The sequence below is a fragment of the Sugiyamaella lignohabitans genome, chromosome B, assembly GCF_001640025.1.
Source record: "Sugiyamaella lignohabitans strain CBS 10342 chromosome B, complete sequence".
NCBI lineage: Eukaryota > Fungi > Ascomycota > Dipodascomycetes > Dipodascales > Trichomonascaceae > Sugiyamaella > Sugiyamaella lignohabitans.
The window spans coordinates 4,594,392-4,613,974 of NC_031674.1; the positions used below are offsets into that span (position 1 = coordinate 4,594,392).

General features: G+C 42.8%; 8 protein-coding genes across 8 annotated transcripts; 4 read left to right on the forward strand and 4 right to left on the reverse strand.

Moving 5' to 3' along the window:
• DRE2 (Dre2p) lies at nucleotides 1-924 on the reverse strand (the record flags this gene model as incomplete). Its single annotated transcript, XM_018880610.1, has 1 exon — nucleotides 1-924. One exon carries the CDS (start codon nucleotides 922-924, stop codon nucleotides 1-3), a length of 924 nt encoding a protein of 307 aa, XP_018738413.1.
• Nucleotides 925-2,647: 1,723 nt separating this feature from the next.
• Nucleotides 2,648-4,705, reverse strand: LRO1 (phospholipid:diacylglycerol acyltransferase; the record flags this gene model as incomplete). Its single annotated transcript, XM_018880611.1, has 1 exon — nucleotides 2,648-4,705. One exon carries the CDS (start codon nucleotides 4,703-4,705, stop codon nucleotides 2,648-2,650), a length of 2,058 nt encoding a protein of 685 aa, XP_018738414.1.
• An 831-nt stretch (nucleotides 4,706-5,536) lies between these two features.
• Nucleotides 5,537-7,441, forward strand: AWJ20_3582 (uncharacterized protein; the record flags this gene model as incomplete). The annotated part of the gene is made up of 1 exon (XM_018880612.1): nucleotides 5,537-7,441. The coding sequence occupies one exon, from the start codon at nucleotides 5,537-5,539 to the stop codon at nucleotides 7,439-7,441; it is 1,905 nt and encodes a 634-aa protein (XP_018738415.1).
• A 1,216-nt stretch (nucleotides 7,442-8,657) lies between these two features.
• On the forward strand, nucleotides 8,658-10,268 carry YAK1 (serine/threonine protein kinase YAK1; the record flags this gene model as incomplete). Its single annotated transcript, XM_018880613.1, has 1 exon — nucleotides 8,658-10,268. The coding sequence occupies one exon, from the start codon at nucleotides 8,658-8,660 to the stop codon at nucleotides 10,266-10,268; it is 1,611 nt and encodes a 536-aa protein (XP_018738416.1).
• A 100-nt stretch (nucleotides 10,269-10,368) lies between these two features.
• On the forward strand, nucleotides 10,369-12,207 carry YAK1 (serine/threonine protein kinase YAK1; the record flags this gene model as incomplete). Its single annotated transcript, XM_018880614.1, has 1 exon — nucleotides 10,369-12,207. One exon carries the CDS (start codon nucleotides 10,369-10,371, stop codon nucleotides 12,205-12,207), a length of 1,839 nt encoding a protein of 612 aa, XP_018738417.1.
• Nucleotides 12,208-13,472: 1,265 nt separating this feature from the next.
• Nucleotides 13,473-13,994, reverse strand: CDC34 (SCF E2 ubiquitin-protein ligase catalytic subunit CDC34; the record flags this gene model as incomplete). Its single annotated transcript, XM_018880615.1, has 1 exon — nucleotides 13,473-13,994. The coding sequence occupies one exon, from the start codon at nucleotides 13,992-13,994 to the stop codon at nucleotides 13,473-13,475; it is 522 nt and encodes a 173-aa protein (XP_018738418.1).
• A 1,898-nt stretch (nucleotides 13,995-15,892) lies between these two features.
• On the forward strand, nucleotides 15,893-16,897 carry ANT1 (Ant1p; the record flags this gene model as incomplete). The annotated part of the gene is made up of 1 exon (XM_018880616.1): nucleotides 15,893-16,897. The coding sequence occupies one exon, from the start codon at nucleotides 15,893-15,895 to the stop codon at nucleotides 16,895-16,897; it is 1,005 nt and encodes a 334-aa protein (XP_018738419.1).
• Nucleotides 16,898-18,071: 1,174 nt separating this feature from the next.
• OPI1 (transcriptional regulator OPI1) lies at nucleotides 18,072-19,481 on the reverse strand (the record flags this gene model as incomplete). Its single annotated transcript, XM_018880617.1, has 1 exon — nucleotides 18,072-19,481. One exon carries the CDS (start codon nucleotides 19,479-19,481, stop codon nucleotides 18,072-18,074), a length of 1,410 nt encoding a protein of 469 aa, XP_018738420.1.
• Between the last annotated feature and the right edge of the window lie 102 nt (nucleotides 19,482-19,583).

A 19,583-nucleotide genomic window follows, 5' to 3' on the forward strand; every position in this document is an offset into this window, starting at 1 on the left:
TTATAAATCGTCTCGTCCAAACCCAATGCTAACTATTTCACCAGGCTTAAAAGGTGGAAGGCCCAAGTAAGGGCAACCGTCACATCTAAATGCGTCGCCCAAAGCACAACTACCACATCCTCCTACTGCCTTTCCAGGGACAGTGAAATCAATCTCAGCCATATCATCCGATCCAAGAGTAACCACATTCTTGCTGGCAACCTCTTGCAACTTCTTTTCTTGCTCTTCTAACTCCTGCTCTTCAACTTCCTTGAGACCACAAGTACAGTCCTTACAAGCCTTTCGGCGCTTTCTACCTGGGCCTGGATCACATTTTGCAGGAATCACAATAGCCGCTGGGAGAGAAGACTCGTCACTCATAAGATCATTCTCATCGATAAGCTCATCATCATCGTCGAGATCAAGATTCAGTTTGACAACAGATGAGGCAGGGTCCGCAGAAGCTACAGAAGTAGGATGCAATCTTTTAAACTGAGGAAGTGACGATTTTGAGGCACCGTTGGTTTTCTTCTTTAAAGAGATCGATGCTACCGTTGGTACACCGGTCGCTGGTTCTCTGGCTGGCTTCACAAACAGGTCAGATTCTTTTATAAAGCCTGCTAAAAGCAAAGGAAGAGACGACTGAGGGGAACCATCGATCTGGCCAGTTAATCTACATCCATTTCTAGCACATCCAAAAAGTAAATCAGCAGTGTTATCATCGAGAGCAACCGATTTTCCAGTAGCATCAGCGATATGAATATGGGAATAAAAGTTCCTAGTCAGTTCAATAGTCTTCGTTGTGATTCTCTCCAGCAGTTGATGATGGAACACCTGTGACTCCGTTGATAGGTTATTGATTTGTTCTTGGACCTGATCTGGATTCTTCACTATATCCGACGATAGAATCAGCAGTGTAGCTGTTTCCGTTTGATCAGCGGTCATTTTTAAACTGTCCGAATAGTAATACAATAGCACCAGGACTTTGGCGACGGAGAATTTGACTGTATTTTTTCGAAACTCTTTGTGTTTTTATTGTCACTGTATATTTTGTGTTACAGTTTTGTATTACACTCTCCCTGACTGAAAGCGTTTTCCCAAAAAGGTATTATTAGTAGAGCAACAAATATAATTTTGATGACTGGATATCGGCCCTAATTTATGTATGACTATCCAGGTTATTCTAACAGTAGAGAGACTTAGTAATACATATTATATAAAAAACTCTACCGGAGATCAGCCGTGTACAATCTTATCTTGCCTTTACATCAACGGGCCGGTATCGCTCGTCCTAAAATATATATATTAAACCTCCCAATGATAGTTAAAAGTGAAAATGGCTGAATTCTACGATATATTTTCTAGCGTAATAGTGATTTTTATAGTCATTTATGAAAATATAAGTTCATGAATGAATATATCATAATTCGGCTCTTGCAGCAAACATCGGATAAGTAACCGAGTATCAGCTAACCTCCTGACAACAATAAGAAGGCCAACTGCCTGTGATAATAGTATGGCTACAGAAACAGCTTTTTAATTAATCTTGATTAGAGAACATATATTCAGTAGTCATTTATCTTTTGCTGATCGTCGCATTTATTGGACTTAGACTCCCTTGACTTGTATAATAGAGTTTAACACTTGAACTGAGACGAAACAAATAGTGGATCCTATCTTAAAGCCTATATATTTATGTATGCATGTCACGGTCCTTTGGGTCTGAAATCGGAATCCGGTCTTTGAAGTTTCAGTCACTCACATGCCTAGGGTTTCCCAGACGCTCTGCTCTGGCTATATAGGGGCAGTTCGCCTCGTCCTATTTACAGTGTAACAGTCATACTCCGACTACTATTCGGACTTAGTCGGAAATGAATTATGTGAGTCACTGACTAAAATACTTAACCAACCGTAAAATCCTATAATTATTGTAATAATAATATAACATAGGGAGATTAATAACCGACGGCCGCCAGGGTAGTACATCTTCTCACGGCGTTACGGTACCAGTTGAGTTATTATCGCTAGCAGAGACGATCGGCATTACATAATCTGATAACTTGTTGGATTATTACTTATACAGGCTATTTTGCACTCAATTCCCAACTATAACATCACTGGATATTTCAAGTGTTTAAAGTAGAAAATGTCGGATCACGAGTATCTTTTTAATGTTTCAATGACTTGTTCAGGTTAGTTTTATATATTCATGCGACAGCGTTTGTCCAGTTCACTAACAAAATATACAGGCTGCTCTAATGCCGTCAACAGGGTTCTCACCCGTTTGGAGGGTGTTAAGAATGTCGATATCTCCCTACCGGAGCAATCGGTCAGAGTTAAGACTGCTGAAAGTTTGGACTACGATACTGTTCTTGCCACTATTAAGAAGACTGGCAAGGCTGTCAATGAGGGGAAGGTAGTTGCCTAAGCTAGAGGTTACGAACCGTCTAAAAGCTTCATAATCATCACTATCTGACATTTAAGCATAATAATAACATCGTTTGTTGACAATTAGTGCTAGTATAGCAGTCTCTAGTGACTGGGACACTGTCCCATACTGAGAACTATGGCAAACTTTGCAGAATCTTAGACTCTGCCACAAATCTCACTGTAAAAGATAAATAAAGCGTTATAAAATAATAAACTGACTTAAGATGGTATCATACGGTTAGTTTGTACCGAGGTCGATATTCCAGACCCAGTCGTTTATGTTGCTTTCTATATGCTCCTCAATAGAGTCGCCATCGCCAGCAGCGACACGTAGGACTAGATCATTTAACTCAGTACGACCGAGAATGTCTACATGTTCAGCAGTTTTGGCACCTCCCCGAATATCGAATTTATCAGGCTGGTGAAGCATTTCGACCACCTTGACTTGACTGCCACCAGGGTTGAATTTGGAGTTTTCTTCCTTCCATCTGTGACACATAGAGTGAGTTATAAGTGAGACCGTACCATCTCCTTGACCCATGACTACGGCTCTTTTATCATTACCAACAATCGATATATTGAGGTTAGTCAACGACTTGTCGACCTCCTCTTGGTAATAATAGGATCGTTCAGTTGGGATTCCAATACCATAAAAGCAGTAAATACGCATATCTGGAGCATTAGGTAGGGCAACTTCCAAAGGATTAATCCATTTAGAAGGATCCTTTTCGTTTTCCTCGACTTCTGCACGAGTTTTGGCGACGCCATGAGAATAGTTCTTCTTAGTTCGCTTTGAAAACCAGTCCGGTGTTTGCGAGTACAGATATTCTATTGAGTCACTGATAGTTAGATTGCGTGATGACAGTTCAGACATTGGGTTTTTAAATCGGATGAAATTACCATACGAAACAGCATCCTCGGGATTGTTTTCGCTTGACAAAACACTTTCGTCAAGACCTTGAAGAGACGCAGCGTCATCTGGCGCAAATTCGAGAGTTCCCCAAATATCATCGCCACCCTTTGGCAGCATACTAGCAATTCCACCGAAAGTTCGCAATAAATCAGCTCGCTCACGACGGCAAAAGAACTTTTCCAAACCATATACAGCCAGGGCATTCAATTGAACGGTATCTTTCATTTCCCCACTCAATAATGCCACTACTGCCTTGGGAGTACCCAACACTGAACCAGATATATCCACATATGCTTTGATGTGATCATTAACCCAGGTTGGACCTCCATTGCCGTATCCTTCAGCTTCCACCCACTTGAGGAAGTAGAATATGATTTGTGATCCCATTGAATGACCTGCGATAACGGTTTTTTCACCTGAAATCGCTAAACTATCTTCAATGGTAGATTTTAACTTTGAGAAGTACCGGTCTCTACGTTCCAAGTCAGAATATGCCAATCTCCAGTCGTAAGATGCTACTGTCATAGTATTTACATCATATCCAAGAGCAGCGAGATTCTCGAGAATTTTGTTCCAAATCCAGTATCCAGCAACAAAGAAGTCTGCTGCTTCCATGCCTTGAGCTGCTCGTAACTTGAAATTTGGGGGATCTAAACCAGTTTCCGGATCCAGCATAACATGCTTGAGCCAACAATTCGTGTCGAGTAACATCGATCTTAACATATGCCAGCTGCCCCAAAGTCGCTTTCTAAAGTTAGGTTGACTCGGACATTCGTCAGTACCTTCTAACCCCCAAGACTCGAGACCGGTGGAAATAACACCAGGAATCAGTACGACCGGATGCTTATTAGATAATCCTTCTTTTTTCAATTGAGTTCCAACCGCAAAAGATTCGGACAATGCTGCATGATTGTCTTTACCAATGTGTGACGCTTCTTTCAAAACATTGGCAGGAAGCATATCTTTGAAATCTGAAATCCACTGGTCAATCGAAAGGTCAGTTAACAAATCCATGGATACCAACTCCTGCGATTGGGCCATATATCCAGCAATGCAAACACCTAGCAGTGTGCCCAACACGAACATAAACCGTTTTGAATGGGTAAGTGCCCATTGCTTGGTAGACCGCTTTTTATCATGATGAACATGATGATGTGAGTGTTGACGTTTATGATGATGACGATGGGAATCACCACTTTTCTCAATTTCGACTAAGTTGTTTGCAGATTCAGCATCGCCCGTACTTTCCGAATGTTTAATTCCTGTACTTCGGCCATTGCTATCATCAACCGAGGTCACGTTTCCATTAATGATCTCTGGCGATTGACCATTGTCATCACCAGAATCTGCCTCGTTGCCCTTGGTACGGTGTCTGACTGCCATTAAAGCTCAATTTCTGGCAAATCAAAAAAAATTTTTGAACTACCAACCTTGGTCGAATCGGTAGGCGGTCATGTCAGACTGATAGTGCATGGGCGGCGCGTTCTATGCCGGCTTTATCTTTACGATCTATCCCTGCTATCTCATCGCGTTTTTGCCAGCCGTGCCTAAATTGTATCGGCCCGTGCACCCTCTGTCGGTTTCTGCAACCACATCCGCCTCCATGCAACCAGATCTTCTTGAGAATGCTGGCTCTTGGCTGCCTCTCGGGCCACCACGGCATTTTTAAACTTTACTCGCCCTCTGCGGCTAAGCCTCACTCCTCAACAATTTTGTGAGGGGCAATTGGGCCGTGGCATAGGTTACTACTTCAAAATAAGCCCTGTGGTTCATTTTGCTAGATTCAATCCAAAGTATTGATAGCAGCCGTTAACCAAAACTCGAAAACAAGAGCTGGGGTGAAGCTCCAGCCCTGAAAAAAAAAATAGAATTTTTAGTATTGTATATTATGGCTTAATCGTCCATATGGGTCTTTAAAGACCCGTGCACGGCTGAAAATTTTACCAGGTGTGTTCACATGCCAAGTTAGAAATGTCAGATTCACATGCCATTTTAAGATTAGTGTATACTGGTAACTAGCAAAAAGACGGTTCGACAAAATATCTGGGGGAAGTACTTGTACCATCGTCGGGATTCGGATCTGCATGATAGCCAATATAGAGACGTGACCATTAATTTCTTACTGCAGCAGAAAAGACCGACACATTTTGTTCCAACGACGGATGTTGGAGACTCAATTGGGGGATTGGATGGGATTTGTTTTGAACTGTCAAGATGCAAGTAAATGATAGTTTTGACGACGAGCTAGGATTCCCAAATGATTTTGACGCGGCTTTTTCATTTTTCTCATCGGATTTAGTTAATTTAAGCGGTGCTGACGATGAGAATGATGGCCATGAACCGCCTAATATAGAACCTGCTGGCCCTGTAGACAGGATTCCCAGTCGTCGTGGTTCGTCGGCAACTCTTGCAGGAAATGACCAGATAAATTCATCTCCAGGGAAAAAGAGGTCTAAACAAGCATCCAAGCCTCTTTTAAATGAACAGGAATCATCGGCATTTGCCACCTTTCTAGAAAATATGCTTGAGGACCCCAATTTTTTATTTGACCCAAAATTGAGTGCTGACCTTCCTCAGCCCCAGTTGAGTGAATGGGACACCTTAGAACAAGAAATGAACGCTGCTGCCGATGCGGTGGAACGAAGTATTGCTGGTAAAAGTGACCTCGAGTCGAGTCAATCAATGCCAACTGTGACGGCGGCAACTGGCCTTGGCCTGACTTTGCGCACTGCAAATCGAAGTCATCCAGCGGGGCTGGATACTGAACCACGGCCAGCAACACATTCTCACTCGCGCGGCATAGGTCAGAATTCTACAAATGCTGAATATAAGTTACGGCTCCCTCTAAGAGCGTATAATCTTAGCTTTGGTGGAAGTCCAGACAATTCTTCCGACTCTGGCCACGATGGTGATAGCCAAACAAAGTCTCTATTAGTCCCACCTTTAACGGCCTCACCGTCAACATCTGTTTCTTCGGTGTCTTTAGATGTGTCTACAGCGATCCTACCTTCGACGGCACCTCTAATATCTGTTCCTAAACCGGATTCCACTAATGGTTCTGCTTATGGATTGTCGTTGCGACCCCTTCAAGAACGGTCGCCGAAAGATGTACGACCTGATCGCAACCTCATTATTGATAATAGTCAACTAACACATCAGAAGCTGCTTCATCATCGCCCAGCGTCTGAGTCCACGGCCACGCAGTATTCACAGCTTATCAATCAACCACTAGCAGTTGAACAAAATGAACAACAACAGCAACAGCAACAACAACAGCTAGTCAGGTTGACTGCAACCCCACAATCTCAGGCCACGTATTCTGTTTCGCGACAACAGTCATATTCATACACATATCCTCAACCACAGCAGCAGCAGCTGCAGCAGCATCATCATTCACAGTCACAGCCACAACCACAGCCACCTGTCTTATATACCCAAGGTACACAACAGTATTCTCGAATTTCCCAGCCACAAGGAGGCCAATATCAACAATACTCTACACAGAATCAATCCCCTCTACTACCCGTACCACGACAAGTTTCTAACATCTCTGAATCCAATCAACTAGTACCTATACAACCCCGTCCTCACTTGGTTAATAATACGACGCGGGCTGTGCTTTTACATGACCCCATTCTTCAGCAGGAGCTGCAGTACCCCAGACAAGAGCTGGATATCATTGCTCGTTCCCCTGCTGTTATAGAAGGACCTGTTCCTAGACCTATCTCACCGTTGGCTTTTGGTACGTCAGCTGAGGCTTTTGCTAGTGATACGCCTCATTCAGACAATTCATCACTTTCACCATCACAGAGTGAAGACTCCAAACGAAAGAAAAGGCGGAGGCAACAACTCTCTGAAGATCAGAAAAGACGTAATCACATGTCCAGTGAGCGCAAACGACGAGATCTCATCAAGCAGCATTTCGATCGTTTGTTCGAGCTAGTACCATCGCTTTCTGATCAATCTCCTCTCAAAGCTGGTAGCAGTAAATCCATCGTTCTCAGCTCTGTTTATGATCATATGACTTATCTTGTGAACCGAAACAAAAGTCTGCGTGCTCTACTTGCAGCTAAAGGTATTAGTTGTGCTAGTATAGTTGACTCTACCCGGGTTATATAGAAATCGCTACTTCAGGCTTCAAATACTAGAGATGAAGCCCAGAAGTCGATTTTTTGGGCTAGAAACTGGACGAAAACTCCCGGTGTTAGACTTAACTATGAGTAACATGCTACGGACATATACGAACACATTAATATTTATTTTCCCCAGCTACTTTTATTTATTTTTTAATTATTATTATTATTATTTAGTTTTCGTGTTGTCGAGGCATGCGATAACCCCTGATTGTCTGTTGCATCTGCATACGTCAACTTACGTGAATAATTATGTCTGCTATACGTTTCGAGCAATTACACTTCGAGCCTGAGTATTTGATAAAAGTTAAGAGTTTTTTTACCTTTCCAAATGAGAAGGCAGTTCAGAAACCAGCGGTCTCTTAGTCTATGAAATGGAGAAAAAATACAGTTTAAATAAAAGTGTTCAAAATGAGGTATTCATTTCCCGCCATCAGTGTATCGCGTATGCAGTACGCGCTGAGTTCTGCATTACGTACATACATCCCTGATGCTCGGCCACCACATGAATATGTTTACCCTCCTGAAATCACGTGAGCCTTCTTTCCCCCCTAAGCCCGTAATGCTGCAATTACGTTCTTGTTAACCATACCTTGCTTCACTGGTCTAGTCAGTCCTCGACTCGAAAGAACGGTTGCGTACCAAGACCTCCAATAATATCAGTGGCTTAGACAATTGAATTATCCCCTTTTCGACACTTAGAAGCAATAACTACTGGTCGGCAAGTTGAAATAATCAACTAATTCTCGAGTTTCGTTCGTGCTTTGAAGTAAGTACAGTATTCTGGTGATAGTTGTTAGTGTTATCAGGAATACAGCAACCAGCTTTGGATCAAGTTGATATGTTGTCTCGGTCTATTATAAATATCTGTCTGGTCTCGAACAGAATGTGTTAAACACGGCAGTTGTCAACTGTCATAGTAGCCAGTGTGACATTACTTTGCAGCAGCATTCATAAACATCACAATACGCCTGCTTCTTGGCTGCACTTCTCCTTGCAGAGCATTTTGTCAATATTCGAAGTGCACGAAATGGTACTAATTTTGAGATACAAAATTGTTTAAGCATAACTAACATTGTAGCGCGGACTTGATTGATCGAAAACGAGAGTCCCCAGCCATCGAAAGATCAACATCAAGTTAGCCACTAAGAATCGACAATTTGACGATATTTAGACAGTGAGTGGTGAAAATGGACTACCCAATGTTAAACGATCAAAGGAAGAGCTTCCCTCAAGCATTTCAGTATCAAACATCCGGACCGTCACAACAGCAAGAACTTCAACAACCACCGCAACAACAACTACAGCAGCAGCAGCAGCAGCAGCAACAGCAACAGCAACAGCTTCAGCACAATGCACAGGATCATATGAGCCCAACATATAGGGGATATCAGACTCAGTATGAAGGTGGCCTAGTCGGTGGTATCGGTCAAGGGATTTCTAATAGTTTAATGCCAAGTTCGGGATCAGACCATAGTATTCATTCTTTACTCTCGTCACCGTCTAGTAGGAATCCTTCTCTTTCTGGGTCTAGCTCATCATATTTAACTATTCCAGAAGAGCTAGCCAGTGACTCAAATCCATCGACTGCATTAAACCCATCACCTCAAGTTAAGGGTCGTCATTTACAAACTCATCAGAGGTCCTTATCAAGTGGTGTTACTAGCCTCTCTTCGACATCGACCATTGGGTCCCCACAGAATAAACGAAATTCTAACCCAGTTGCACTGAGTACTCAAAATGCTTTGCAAGTACAACAGCAGCAGCAACAGCAACAACAACAACAGCAAGCGTATTATTCTAATAGGAACCATTATAGTCCAAGACTGTCAGCTAACCAGCAGAGTAATCCCGCAGGTCCCTACGAGATACCTTCTATACAGGGTGCTGTTGGGAATCCCCAACTAAACCCGGAGTCATATTCGGCTGGCTCGAGTATAGGCGTTCATGCTCCAAACTCGCCAAGCGTACCTACAACTTATAATCAATACTCATCACCGATAAATATTGGGACACCTTCGACTCCGAGAATGTCGGGCAGCCATAATCCTTGGGTTTCCCCAATGGGAACTCCAGTTGGTGGAACGCCAAGTGCAGCTGCAGCATCAAGGGGCTCGCCTACTCGATTATCCAACTCTATAATTGGTACTGCTACTAACTCCAATGTGGTTTACACCTCAGATTCGGCATTCCCTCCGCACCATGGCTCGCCGAGGAGATCTCCTGTTAGAGGAAGTGGACAGCAAAATAATAACGGGCTCTCTTCACTGCGGTTACAAATGCCACCACCCACTTCTGGACGTGGTTCACAGTCACCTGGCTCACCAATGAACATTTCAACACCTCCAGCTCAGTATCCGCAATTATCAGGTTCGTTAACCAATCCACAGCATCAAGTAGCAGCATTCCCATTTATGACCCAACAACAAAGTGCATCTCAGACGAATTCGCCAGTAATTGGTAAACCACAGCATACTTTACAACTCCCGCCGATATCGTCTGTTCCAATTGCACCAGTATTCAAGCATATTCGTAGCAAGTCAGAACTGTCACCAATAACACATGCTCAACCTAAATATAGGCGTGCTAACCCTGAGGGTGGTTTTATTAGTCCTCTCAATGCATTGACCACGAACTTGGCGTCAACATATCACCTGTGCAATCCAGAATTCAATTATCAGTCATCCAAAAATCCCAGAAGAGTTCTTACAAAACCCAGCGAAGGCAAACTGAACAATGGATTCGATAATTCAGAAAGCGACTATATTCTCTATGTCAATGATATTCTTGGCGTTGAAGAACAGCGACGGTAAGTATATTGGTTATCATCCAATTTAAAATCATACAAGAGTCTTTGTTGTATCGGCTAGAGGTTTCAGGTCTTAAACACTGGACCCTGGTCACCTTGACATCATGAAAAGACTACTAACTATAGATAGATATCTTGTTCTGGACATTCTTGGACAGGGTACATTTGGACAGGTTGTTAAGTGCCAGAATATGTACAACAAGGAGATCGTTGCTGTTAAAGTTATCAAAAACAAGCCAGCTTACCTTAATCAGAGTATGATGGAAGTTTCCATTTTAGAGCACTTGAATACCTATGTTGACAAAAATGATGAGCATAATTTGCTTAGGCTCAAAGATAGGTTTATGCACAAGGAACATTTGTGCTTAGTATTCGAGTTATTAAGCAGTAATTTGTATGAGTTGATTCGACAAAACCAGTTCCATGGTCTAAGTACCAATCTAGTGCGCGTGTTTGCTCAGCAGTTACTTGACTCACTTACAGTGTTGAAGGAATCTCGTCTGATCCATTGTGATTTAAAGCCTGAAAACATTCTGCTGAAGAGTTTGGATTCCCCAGTAATTAAGGTAATTGACTTTGGCTCAGCTTGTCATGAGAGACAGACTGTTTACACATATATTCAGTCAAGATTTTATCGGTCTCCAGAAGTGATCTTAGGTTTACCATACACTACCTCCATAGATATGTGGTCATTAGGATGTATTGTAGCCGAGTTATTTTTAGGGTTGCCTATTTTTCCAGGAACATCAGAGTATAACCAGCTGTGCAGAATCACAGAGACATTAGGTAATCCACCTAACTGGATGATTGAAATGGGAAAAAATAGTGGTCAGTTCATGGAGAAATATATAGATGAATTTGGTCGCAAACAATACAGGTTGAAGTCCCGGGAAAAATACTCACGCGAATTTAATTGTGATGAGCAACCGAGTAAGAGATACTTCCCATCAACCAATCTAAGAGAGATCATTAGAGATTATCGATTGCCTAGGCAGAACATGAGCAAAGAGGAAATTGACCGGGAAATGCAAAACAGATTGGCGTTTGTTGATTTTGTACAAGGGTTACTAAATTTGAATCCATTTGAACGTTGGACTCCCCAACAAGCAGCAATGCATCCATTTATAACTGAGAGCAAGTTTGTGGGACCATTTGTACCAAGTTCTGTGGTAAAGGGGCCAACTCCTGTGGCGACCCCACCTCCTCCTCAGCAAAACCAGCAGCAACAACAGCAACAACTACCGACACAGATGCAGCCACAAGTACAGCCTCAACCTTCTCATCAGCTTCAAGCTCCTCTTCAGCCTCTGCAGTCCCAGCCATTACTGCCTATTCAAGCTCAACCTGTGATCTCCGGTGCAAGATCAAACAAGTTACAGCCAGAACCTGTGAATACTGGTCATCATGTTGTTGGATCCAATACATATTATAATAATAATATTGGCACCAATGGAGATGCCAGGCAACATGCTCTGCAGCACCAGGCTCAGCAAACACAGCATCAGGCACAAGCAAAATATCTTGAAACGACCCCTTCGATTCCACATCAACATCAGGAGCAGAAATCTCACTACCATCCACCACATAACCAGGCTACCAGAAGACAGAGAGCTACAACTATTGGTCAGCTGGATGCAATTCCAGGTCCTATTCAAAGGGCTACTGCTTTAATGAACCCCACGAATCTCATCCGGGCACAGCCAAGCCCTGCTTATATCCCACCTCCAGATATTTACGCTATGCATGGAGGAGGCCCTAATGTGGGATCAAATCTTGCAACAGCGTCTGTTTTGAATAGCGATGGGGTCAATACTGGGTTGGGATCTGTTCACCATGGAGATGGACAAAGCAAACTTCGTGAAGTCAATCAACAAAATCCACCCTCATCGAATCAGTACGAGGTCGTGAGGAACCTCGAAGATGGACTGTCATATATGAGTTAGCCTATTTTTTTTTCTTGCATTTTAATATATTTATATCAATAACTAATATAGATTCGTTTTGATGCATGGTAGCGGATCTCTTCGCGCCTCATGTGGAACCCTGCGTAATCGGCGGGGTCCACATGCACCTTCGCATGAATCCAGGCAGCAGCAGAACGTAAAAGAGCAAAAAAATAACGTGAATCTCATTGCCGGTATTTATTTACACTGATAACATGGTGGGAGAAACAAGCTCAGGTAAAAAAAGTAGGTACTGGCTCCTCGGATTCTCTGGAAACGATATACTAACTGGACGAGTTCTGTATAGTGCAGTTGCTCGCGATAAGCAGATAATCTGCGAATATGAAGTAGTGGCCAATACCGCCAAAACGCTGGCATTGGTTATCTTAGAAGACGTTCCGCTTGGGGAAGATAAGAAAATGAGCTTTATTCATGGGAATTTGGCTATTCATTACATATCAAAGTCCACAGGAATAACGTATCTTGTCGTTGCTGATAGCTCTCTCAATCGAAGAGTACCGTTTTTGCTTCTACTCAATATAGAGGAAAGCTTTGAGAAAGATAACCTCCTTATGGAAGGGCCTGACTTTCTTCCGAAATTGAGACTCTTAACTGATAACGCAGAACGGGGTGATAATAATAGCATTGGTCTTGCCAAATCGGAGCTAGACCAGGTTAAGAACATCATGATAGAGAATGTTGAACGAGTTCTAGAGCGAGGAGACCGCATTAACCTCCTGGTTAATAAAACAGATAAAATGAACACCAACTCCATAGCATTTCGAAAACGCTCCTCTAATCTCCAGCGGAAAATGTGGTGGCAGAATATAAAGTATACCGCTTTGTTACTTGTTCTGGCGGTAATAGTTTTGTTCATATTTTCAGGCCTAATATGTGGGTATCCAGGCTATAAAGTCTGTTTTGTTTAGTATAAAGAAATATTTAATCAGATCACGCATTCATCTAGGCTGTTATGGATCAAGACCGTAGCTTTCGGTCATCAGTGCATATTGCAGACTAGTATAGGCGACTGATAGGTCTCAACTGCTCAGGGTAGCTGAGTATCACTATTCAAGTCCCATAAACTGAGATAAGCACTCTCTGTGAAAGCTCATGGACTACGGAGCTGGAAGCTTCTCCAAGTAATAACGTATATAGCTCGTACAAATCATTCAACTAAAACAATAACAATGCAAAATAAACAAGAGGCATACTAGTGGATAGCTACAAGCTGCCACATACATATCGAGAATTGGGAGCAGTTCTTACTCCTCTTCATCCTCGTCATCTTCGTCCTCAAAATTGTCGGACTCATCTCCATCGTCCTCCATGACGTCTTCATCTTCCATCGAGTCATCAGCAGATTCATACCAAAAATCGTCATCTACGACGTCATCACGAGGCTCTGCTGGCTTGGGTGCAACATATGCCTCCGACTCAAGCAAAGGCATTTTGAAGTCTTTGGGGATATTTTGCTTAGAAGCAGCTACGTCTTGAGCAACTCTCTTGTTGTACGAAGGGCGGTCTTTACGCCAAGCAACCGCAGCATCAACATTAGCAGGCGAGTTGATATTTGGATCTGACAAAAGTGACACAATCGAGATAAGCACTGTTTCAACAGATTGAGCCGGACTCCAGGTCTCACCATCAGGCTCATCTGTGGTGGCATCTCCTGATTTATGGAGGATAGAGATACATATAAGACCATCCTTATACACATTCGGATGATAAATAGGGGGGTTAAATCGAAACCTTGGAGGTGAAAATGGGTAATCTTTGGGGAACATTAACTGTGCCTGAGTAAAGGTTAGTTCTCTATACACACACAACCGGCTAGCACTAGGAAACCATAGGGCTCCTCATTTCAAAAAAATTTCCTTACCTTAAAGTACCCTCCATGGTATGGCGAGTCTTCGCTAAGAACCATAACACCGACGTTCCAGTGGTAAATATCCTCATCATCCAACTACGGCCATGTTAGTAAAGTCAAACAAATAATTATCTGAAACAAGATAGCTGTGTGAAATTTTTAGACTTCGGAGCTTCCGCTTTAAAATCGTCGCGGGCCCTTTCGCCTCATCCACGATGTGAAGAACTACTTACTGTAATGTGAAAGGAAGGAATAGCCTTTTTGGGGTCAGTCAGTTCTCTAAACTGCTTCATCAGCAGCGATGCACTCGCAGGATTTGATCCGTTCATGTTCCTCCTCTCCACAATAGATCTTATATTGATAACGGTGGGTTCCCTCGGATTATTCAAGTTCCGATTATTGAAATTCTCAGCGAGTCAACAGATTTTTCACGGAATATTTTAAAATATCCCACTATCGACAGGTACGTTCGCTTCAACCGCTTCGGCCTTAAATATACTCTACAAAACTTGTTTTATCGCACTCCAAGTTTTTTTTTTGGATCTTTGGCACTCTAAGTAAAAACAAAACTATTGATCGTTCGCCCAGTTTACGTCCTACGACTGCTTCAGCTGTTAAGTTTGTATCTGTTTATAAGTGGGAGAACGATCTGGCGCTGTTGCTTCTTCTAAGGGCTTCCTCTTGTCACTAGTGGTAATCTGCCCTACTTCTGTTATTAGTTAGTTTGTAAGATGTTTCTGCGTACAGATGCCGCTGCCGCTGCTGATATATTTGGCGCGCTCGCGCGATATCTTTCCTGGTTGATGTGACGATTGAGATCTGTAGCGGTTGTTGCGTGATTTTACGGCCCTACCGATAAGGTGGGCCTCTGGGCTCAGGTTAAGGTATATGCAGCAAAACGTAAAATCCCATCTTGTGTTTATCTCAAGTGATAACGCCTTATTGCTTATAGGCTTATAGGTGTGAAAACAATTATCAAAGTAAAAAAAGGGAATACGTTTTTGCAAGAATAAGAATAGCCAAGTGTGCAGCTTATGCTAGTGAAATCCAATACTGAGTACCGCATCATATGGGTATTGATGCCTTCTAATGTCAATTGACCGGCGGAGCAGCCAGTGAAAAAGTCAACAGACTTGAGCAAAAGGCATAGTTAGTGTAACTGTGCTTACTTTGTACTTGGTATTTGCTGGGTACGTACTTCGTACTTACTTGGTATGTATTTATTTACTCATATTGATACCCGCCTGCAGATAAACTCGATTGTTATACGCGCCGAGGTCTTTTGTTACTATAAAAAAGGATATATCGAACAGCATTTCTGAAATGAAGTACGCTAGTCTAAATTTATTTAGAAAACTAGTGGATTAGCCGTTCCGAGAGCTTAAGTGTATAGCATAGGTCTCTGCCATCAGGAAACTTTCAGTTTGATTCTGACTTTAGATGGGCCAAACTTCAGCTCGGCATTATCTCACGTGATGACGATTGCGGGGTACAGATGCTTAGTTGCGAGAAACGGTGGACATACGCACTTATCTGCAAGCAACGGTAACCGGAAAGTGGGTTGATTATATATACTTTTCAGGAGCATCGAACTTTGTCTAGAGAATTCAAATACCTGGTCAAGTGCTTTTTGGAAAAATTCGTGAGAGAATTTGATCCTAGTGGTGTGATTTTGAAACGGTTAATTATATTGTTTTGAATTTAAATAAGAGGAAAACGGAAGTTTAGATTAGACTTTGTGCTTTGTTTGATACCGGCAAATAACCGAATCGCCCGAGGTTGCTAACCGTTTGAATTTGGACATCAAAGTGGATCATGCCTGAGAAATCAGTCAAGAAGAGGATTCAGCCCAGTGATATCCCACCATTAGCCAATGCATTTTCTGGAGCGGTAGGTGGTGCGGTTGCCAACTTGGCTGTATTCCCATTGGATCTTGTAACTACGCGATTCCAGGTGCAAACAAAGCTAGACACTGCTGAAAAGTACGATGGACTTGTTGATGCATTTATAAAGATTTATAAAGCTGATGGTATCGCAGGATTTTACGATGGAGCTGTAAGTGATACAGTAGCAACTACGGCTCAGGCGTTCTTCTATTTCTTTGCGTATGATGCGCTCAGATCAAAGAGGCTCTCTCAACATGCCAGAAAACTGGGAGGTGTTGCTCCATCGACTCTTGGTGTTGGTGAAGAGCTAGCTATTGGATCCCTGGCAGGAATTTTTGCAAAGTTTTTTATATCGCCTTTGAATAATATAGTGGCAAGACAACAGACATCTGCATTGGTTAAGAAAGAACTAGATGAATCAAATGCATCTGAGAAGCCTTCCAACGCTATTAAGCAAAGTCACCATGATTCTGCTATTGAAATTGTCAAGGCGATTTACAAGGAGCGTGGCTTTCTCGGATTCTGGTCTGGATACAAGGCTACGGTTTTGCTGTCTATCAATCCATCGTTGACCTACTACTTTTTCCAACTATTCACTGCCGTTCTTATTCCCAAACGTCGTCGTAAGAACCCTACAAGTGTAGAAATCTTCTTCCTTGCTGCATGGGCCAAGACCATTGCCACCTTAATCACCTATCCGATTATTCTTGCCAAAACTCGAATCCAGATCGTTCGAGCTACTAAGTCCGCCGGTTCTCTTTTCTCTCAAATTCTGAAAACGCTCGACTCCGAAGGTATTCAAGGACTCTACATGGGAGCCCGATCCCAGATTCTCAAAGGTTTCTTTAGCCAGGGAATCACCATGATGACCAAAGATCAAATTGCCCGTTTAATAATTTACGTCTACTTTGTGGGCAAGAAATATATCGTCTAGATACTAATAGATGCACTTTTGCTACGCTACACAAATATTTCGAGCCTCTTTCAGTAACTGGCTTCTTGATTAGACCCTGTGACTATCATCTCTCGAGAACAAATGGACTACCAGGAGAAATATCTCTCGACTCGAGTGAGGGCGACGGCCCCTGTTCTCTGGCACACCTGCAACTGCACGTGATTTTCGGATAAAAAGCTCGTCACGAAGATCATGTTGACAAAACATACCCCTGAAGAATTATACGCGATGATTTCTTCAGAAGTAGCCATTTCGTGGTTTGCCGGCACTTTCCTGGTAATCTCACCCATCACCTCTTATATTGATACGGTTGTGAATATCTATCGGTCGCAATCGTCAGCAGGGTTCTCTCTAGATGTATGCGCTATTATGCTTATCTCGAGCTTTCTTAAGATATTCTTCTACTTAGGCCGGCCATATGAGTATTCTTTATATTTACAAGCTTGGGTAATGATATTAATTCAGCTAGTGCTATTGAAGCTTGCATTGGATAATAGACCGCGCCAGTGGATTGGCGGCCCTCTGGATCATGACCCAAATCATCTTGCTGCAGGTGCCAGATTTGTTTCAGTTCGACCTATGAATTTCTGGGCCTGGGAGAATCCAAAATATTATTGGAGCTTCTTATTACGTTTGGTGGGTGTTCTTGTAGTTCTTCAACTATTGTTTGGCAGACTACAATTTTACGTAGAATCCATTGGCCTCATTGGTTTATTAATAGAGGCAGTGCTACCACTGCCCCAAATATTTACGAATGCTGCCCGTGGCTCTGTAGATGGCTTTCGACCTTCTCTTCTAATCTCATGGCTGGGTGGTGACATCTCCAAATTAACATTTTTTGCATTTTCTATGGCACGTGGCTCATCTAGCGTAGCTCCTCAATTCCTAATATGTGCTTGCATTCAGGCATCGTTCGACGCATTTATCGGAGTACAGTATTATATGTATTCTACAGGACGGTGGACAGCATCGAAGGAGCAAGATGTTATTGCCTCTCGCCAGCGAGCTAACAGTCTAAAGCATATGGAACCCAGGCCATAGAATTCCAACACAACGGATAGATTTGTCGAATGATACATTGTGAGGCCTGTGAAGATAAATTAATTTGCATGACATAGTATAAAAGTTCAACTCATTAATGATGGCTATGATATTATGCGGATGTTGGAGCTGCAGACGTACCTGGTAAACCTTCATCTCTTGACATAGAATCCTCTTCTTCAAACTCGTCGTCAGAAGGCTCACCGTCTTGTTCGAGGCTGACATCCTTGTTCTCTCCCGTAACGTGCTTTCTTCGAGATCGACCCAACTTCTCGCACCAGCTTTCAGCTTTCTCAAGTGTTTCATCAACAATAGATGTAATTTGATCTAGCATTAATAGACTTTCTCTTGCCAGTGATAGAACTCTGCCTCCAATCTCTACATCTGAGTGGGCCAAATTAGCAGCTCTTGCTGCTGCTACCTGCTCCTCAGTCAGATGAATACTTGTTGCAGCAGTAGATTCTGCCCCTGGGGATTTGAGGTCAGGAGAGGCCTCTGATTCAGCAGTACCTGAGCGGGCATTCACACTTTCAGTGTCACTTTCAGAACCAACCCCATTGAACTCATACCCTGATGTGCTTCGTTTATGAAAACCAGCTCCAGTAGCCCTGGTTGCGTTACCAGTGGCCCACGCGCTGCCTGAACTGGCTGCCATCATTGTGGCCCTTGGAGTTCCTGGAGTTCCTGGTGTGAGTGGAGTCCTTGGAGTATGTGATAATGTCAGAGCCCATTTGGCAGGTAGTCTTAGAATATAGTTACGAACATGAGTTCTTGCTGGTTCAGGTAATGAGTTTCCGGCAAAGTTAGAAACAACAGTTACAACTTTCTTAACTGTGGTAATGATATCCTGTTTAATAGCAGCAATAGTGTATTTCTTTGGAGGTTTTCTGTCTGCAGGAACATGATTTGAAGCAATCTGTTGAGCCATAGCATGTGCAGCTTCCTCATCTAATAGTTCTTGGAGCATATTTACTTTTGAAGCGAGGTGAGCGTTGGCTAGTTTCAAAAAGCGAAGGCAATACCGTAACCTCTGACGAGATTCGGACGATAATGAAGCAAGAGATGTAGCTGTCACCAAAACCCTTCTCCATTTTGGCTTGCCTGACGATGGGTTCGAGGTTGTTGAAGATGTTGAAGAAGTGCGCATTAGAGAAGCAAGTGAACTTGACGATGCCGAGGTGCTAATCGTATGCGAACTATTTGGCGTACTACTACCAGATATAGAACCTTCCTTTTCTTTATTTCTATCTCTGTCTTTCTCACGTCGGTCTCCTTTGGGGATGATAACAGCCTCAATCTTTTCAGCAGAGTACTTGAATCGAGGTGAGTACGATTTTGAGGAATTATAAATATTGACAGCTGATGACACTAGAGGATGCGATGACACTTTTGTAAGTAATGAGCTTGTTGGGTTTGAATTTGCAGAAGCCCTAGGGGGCGGTGGGGGTGAAACGCTGGTTCTAGCACTGTCTCGAAGAGATTCCAACACTTCTGCTGCCAGTTGGTCTTCTTGACTCGGCATGTTGAAAAAAGAGGGTATTACTAGTACTTCGCAAGGATAGTGATTATAGCCAACAATAGAGGAGAGTTTGTCGAATAGAAAGTTGAAATACGGCGGTAGATT